The sequence below is a fragment of the Antrostomus carolinensis genome, unplaced genomic scaffold (assembly GCF_000700745.2).
Source record: "Antrostomus carolinensis isolate BGI_N321 unplaced genomic scaffold, ASM70074v2 scaffold5079, whole genome shotgun sequence".
Taxonomy (NCBI): domain Eukaryota; kingdom Metazoa; phylum Chordata; class Aves; order Caprimulgiformes; family Caprimulgidae; genus Antrostomus; species Antrostomus carolinensis.
Genome location: NW_010337735.1, coordinates 11,459 through 16,549, shown reverse-complemented (window position 1 = coordinate 16,549; position 5,091 = coordinate 11,459). Strand labels below are relative to the sequence as shown.

The following is a 5,091-nucleotide window of genomic DNA, read 5'->3' as shown; positions in this document are numbered from 1 at the left end:
CGGTGGGGGGGACCGAAGGGACATGTGTCATCACAGGACCAAATACAACCCTTCCTCTCCCAGCAGCTGGCCTTGAATACTCAGGGCTCTCTCCTTCTGGGTTTTCTTTCATCCCCTCTCCCTTCTGTTCCCTTTCTCCTCCTTCGCTTTCAGCACAGACGACTGTCACAGATTATCCTCGGGGCTCATCAAGGGGACGGTGCAGGACACCAAAGCGCAGCGTATATTTATGGATCTGGGTAATGGATGGATTAAAATGTGCTTGGCTCCGAGTGGGGTGATTTAGGGCCATGGATGCAGTGGGAATACACTAGTATTTTTCCCCCCCCATCCATTTCTGATTTAGAAAGAAAAAAAAAAATAATTTTTTTAATTAACAGCAACCAAAATACACTTTTCCCAAGATAAAAATTTATCTCTGGCTGCGAGAGTCATGCTGGATGATTTTGTTGCTACACGGGGAGTATATTACATCAATATTCTGTATATTTTGTGCTTTCTGGGCAGCATTAGCTCGAATATTTAAATATTTGAACACATTCTGGATCTTCTGCAGCAAAAGAAAAATAATGGAGGTCTGTCTGGGCGTACGTTAGAATAACACGTCCGTGTTAGGATTTCAGAATGAGGAAATGAGAGAATTGTCAGGATGGTGAGTGGGAAGAGGCTTTTGGAGCCTGTTTCTGATGTAACTGGCAGGCAGCACTTCATATGCAGTAGCAGTCAGGAGGTCAAGGAGGATTTCAGGGGTTGTTTTTTTTTTGAGTTGTCCTGGTTTTTAGCTGAAATAGAGCTGGTTTTCTTTTTAGTAATGAGAAGAGCGCTGCTCAGATACTATTCCCTACCTTCCTGAAGATTGTAGACAAAGTATGGGCTTGCCTTGCCAGAAACTGAACGTGTAAACAGTGAGCTAAAGGAAAGTACATGTTCTAACCAGTCACGTCTGGAACTGCATTATTGAGAAGAAAAACTCACTGGCTGTGAGAGCTGGAGCACTCTGCCCTGTTACAGCATCTTTCCTTTGCTGTCTGCAGAGAACTGGCCTGGAAATGCACGTTAAAGGGTGATGTTAATGAGGATACCTGTTATTTTTCAGATTTTTTTCTCATGTTCATTCATGGCATGAACATATTTTCAACCAGGCTCTTCCCTCTTTTCCTTCCTCCTTCTTTCTTTCCATTTTCTTCCCTCTTTACATGTGCCACATCCAATTAGGCCAATTTTTTCCTCACACAGATTTTATTATATTATTTATTCTCTCCTTTTCTGGTCTTTCTGATATGGTTATCCATAGAAGATATCTTCAAGGCAAGATAACCATACCTAGATTCAGAAGAGTACAAACTTTGAGAAGTATTTTTCCTGCAATACCATTCACCATTATTTGCTCCTTGGAGCTTTTAATTATAATAAAAACCAATTTTAGTGCATTGATTTGATATTACAGGTTAGGAAGCTCCTGAGAATTAATGTCACCACGCTGGACTCAGGAGTATGAAGGTGGCAAGCTCTGCTTGGGACTGCTCAGAGGCAAAAACAAATCCCATAGGTGACCTGGGATTTGCTTTTATGTCTTTTTACACCTAAAAAGGTGCTTTTTGACTCAAAAGATGCTCTGGTTTGTGCACATATTCCATAATGGACAGAACCCTGGACTCAGTGGAGTATAAACCAGAGGAAAACGAGATGTAAATCCAAATCAGATTGTGTGCAAAGTCCAGAAGGTCAGGTTGGAATGAGAAGCCAGCGAGGCAGGTCTTCAAATCATGTTTAAGGATGAGTCATCCACCAACACTGATGAAATTTTAAGGTGTGTGAAGGCCACACATGGAGTCAGATGCAGGTTGTGACGGCGTTTGCTCCTCGGACGGGCAGTTGTGTGACCTTATTGTTGGGTCAAAAAAAGCTGAAAACAGCTTTTCTTGGTTAAGATCTGTTGACATCCGTCCATCATTGCGCTGCCTTTGTGAGTAGAAAATTCCTTGCAATAATTCTTCATCGAGTTTACAAATATTTCTTGAGGAGTTTTTAATTTGTCTGTCCCTTTCCTGTTTGTCAGTACATTCAAAAATACACTTTTTGCCTCTTTTTGTCACAGATTTCCAGCTGCAGTTAAAAGCCATTAACCTGTTTGGCTCAAAATTCTCTTGGCTGAGAGAAATGAGCAACCAAAATGCAACTTACACGGCTCGAGTTTAATGATTTAATGTGAACTTTTAATCATTAAAAGTGTCTTTTAAAACATTGCTGTGTTCAGAGTCCCCATTTTCTCCTTTCTGCTCTGAGTTAAAGCAAATTACTTAAAACATTTTTACATCGTGTTTTCTCGTGTGCACAAACATGTTTGGCTTTATTTATTTATATATTTTTACGTAGACATTTACTCATCCGTAAGTGCCTGTGTTGCAATTACTTAACTAATTAATTAAGTAGGGTGGCATCATCTTCCCGTCAGCGTGCTGGTTGTGTGGGGGATATAAAATTAAACCCCAGAAACACCCCGATCCACTTAGAAAATATCCTGCGAGGCTGTTGTAAAGAATCAGGAACAAGGATGAGAATAAAGACTCTTGTTTTAGCGCTGAATGGATTTAAATATAGCTGGGAGTAGTGGAATTGCTGTGTCAAGGTCATTTTTTTTTTTTCCTTAAGAAAATTGTCGAGATGTCTTTATTTGTACTTGTTGTGACACAGTTTTGTTTTAATTATGTCTTGCTCGGCAGATTAAGGGCTGCTCTGATTGCAAATACCTTTCTATTTTTTCAGCTGTTGTTGCTCTGTTATTATAAATTATTATAAAAATGGTGAGGTAACCAAAAGAGAGGAGTTTAAAATATAACAGTGGAAGGTTTAAATGGCTTTTTTCCCCCCCCCTCTATTTTTGAAAATGCATCTTCCAGCCTCTGCCGTGCTTTGAGGTTGATTTTCCTGCCGTGTGGGAAGGGTGAATGGTTGGAAATTGATGTTGATTTTTTACAGGAGGTGATGTGATGAAACGTGGTCTTTTTCTCCCAGCTCTAACCTATATCCTCTGCTTTCCTTTTCTTCCAGATATGGACGTGTCGAAAGTGTCAAAATCCTCCCCAAAAGGGGGTCGGAAGGCGGAGTGGCAGCGTTTGTGGATTTTGTGGACATCAAAAGTGCGCAGAAGGCACACAACTCTGTCAACAAAATGGGAGATAGAGACCTACGGACGGATTATAATGAACCAGGAACCATTCCCAGTGCGGCTCGGGGATTGGATGATACAGTTTCCATAGCATCTCGTAGTAGAGAGGTTTCTGGGTTCAGAGGAGGTGGCGGGGGGCCCACTTACGGCCCCCCACCATCGCTTCATGCACGGGAAGGACGTTATGAGCGGAGACTTGATGGGTAAGTTCCAAGGTTTCTCTAGGCAGGTATTTTGTATTTGATATGGTGAGAAACACAAACTCGTATCTAGGGCCCCCAGATGGATTTAAAATTTTGGGAATTATCTATGTTTCCTATTTTGGGTTGGAAACGGAAGTGATTTGTATCCCAGTGGCTGGTACCTTGTGGATCCATAGAGGATGTTTTCCTGCAGCTGGTTGGATATCTACACTTGAAATAAGGTGGTTTTAAGATGGAAGATTTCCTTTGGCCAGCATCGATATTGGAGTTACTCTTTTCTAGAAGTAACGATTCCATTTCTTGGATAATATTAAGGCCTTGCTCGGATGTATCCCTGCTGCCAGATGGAGCTATCTTACTCTACAACATGTGGTGAAGTTCTCTGTGGAGTATCTTCGGAATACTAGAAACCCAAAATTGGGTGAAAGCTTGATGCCTAGTTCTCAGTTCTCACTTGTACGCAGTTGGTATGTTAATTGGATTGTCAGCACAAAATTTTTCTAGTAGACTTTAATGATGCAGCCCCTTGGATTCTACAGACAACACTTAGCCATGGAAATAACTTAACGCTTGGATGGAGAAGACCGAAGGAAGGCAGCTTGTGATGTTTCCATTTTGGATCTACATCATTTCCAAGTGATTGGGATTATTCTTTCTGATGGTATTGGCAAAAAGAGATGATGGACATTTACTAAATTTTGGAAATTATAGTGTTTTGTTTTTGTTTTGTTGTTTTTGTTGTTTTGTTTTTTAATTCTGGGATAAGAACTACTGCCTTGAATTTATTGGATGGTATACAGTCAAGACGCCAGTAGCCATGGGGAGTGGATTACTATCTAGTCTCTTAAAAAGCTCTTTGCTACTCCACATTAACACATACTTTTAGTTTTAAGGACGTGGCACTAATAACCAGTTTGTGGATACGCCAGTGAAAAGAGACTGGGCTGGATGGTTACAAAGGCGGCTAGAGGATGCCTGCTGGCCAGCAGCGATGAGTGTCCTCGTGCATTGGGTCATCTTCTACCAGCTGCTTGATTCAGACATAGGGCTGGAAATTAAAAATAATGGATCTATTTAAGTGCCTACTGTCTCAAGAAAGAAGTCTGGGGGTTTCAGAGTTATGGTTTCAGTCTGGGACTGCTTCCTTCCAGTGGAATTTTTTAATTTTTAATTTTTTTTGTCTTGTCACTAAGATTTTTTTAATTTTTAAATTTTTTATTTTTTTTCTTGTTGTTTCATCTAAAATATCATTTGACTCCCTTACCCATTAAGAAGGTGGATTACCCCTGTAAGAGGGGCCAAAATTGGGGAAGTTATGTTCACAATTCTCTCCCTAGATTTAATTGGGAATATAGGTCGTGTTTCCACACTTGGAAAAGGTTGGTATGTCCTGCCCTGTGTATATTAGCCCCTCTCCTAACCCAAGTCAAACCCTCTCTTTCCACTAACTCCAGTAGTAGTACTTAATACTAATAGATAAATCAAAAAAAAGCACTGTAGCTGTTAGATTTTCAGCTCTGCTAGCTCCTCTGTCTGTCTTCTGTGTCCTTTTCCTGGAGAAGGACTTTGTTCTTTTATGTCAGCTACATAGCAGTAACCCTCTAGAAAATACTGCTTTTTTCCTCTTACCTCATTAAATCAGCTTTTCACTGATTAACACTTTGTAGGATGCTAAATGCAATTATTGATAAAATTGTTGATCTTGGTCCTTCAAAAGGG

General features: G+C 40.5%; 1 protein-coding gene across 1 annotated transcript in view; it reads left to right on the top strand.

Moving 5' to 3' along the window:
• The first annotated feature begins 1,638 nt into the window (after positions 1–1,638).
• LOC104530617 (msx2-interacting protein-like) overlaps positions 1,639–5,091 on the top strand; it is a 5,856-nt gene continuing 2,403 nt past the window's right edge. Inside the window, exons 1-2 of the mRNA XM_010175268.1 lie at positions 1,639–1,688; positions 3,052–3,372. Coding sequence (XP_010173570.1) covers positions 1,639–1,688; positions 3,052–3,372 — 371 coding nt within the window. The remainder of the gene's footprint in view (positions 1,689–3,051; positions 3,373–5,091) is intronic.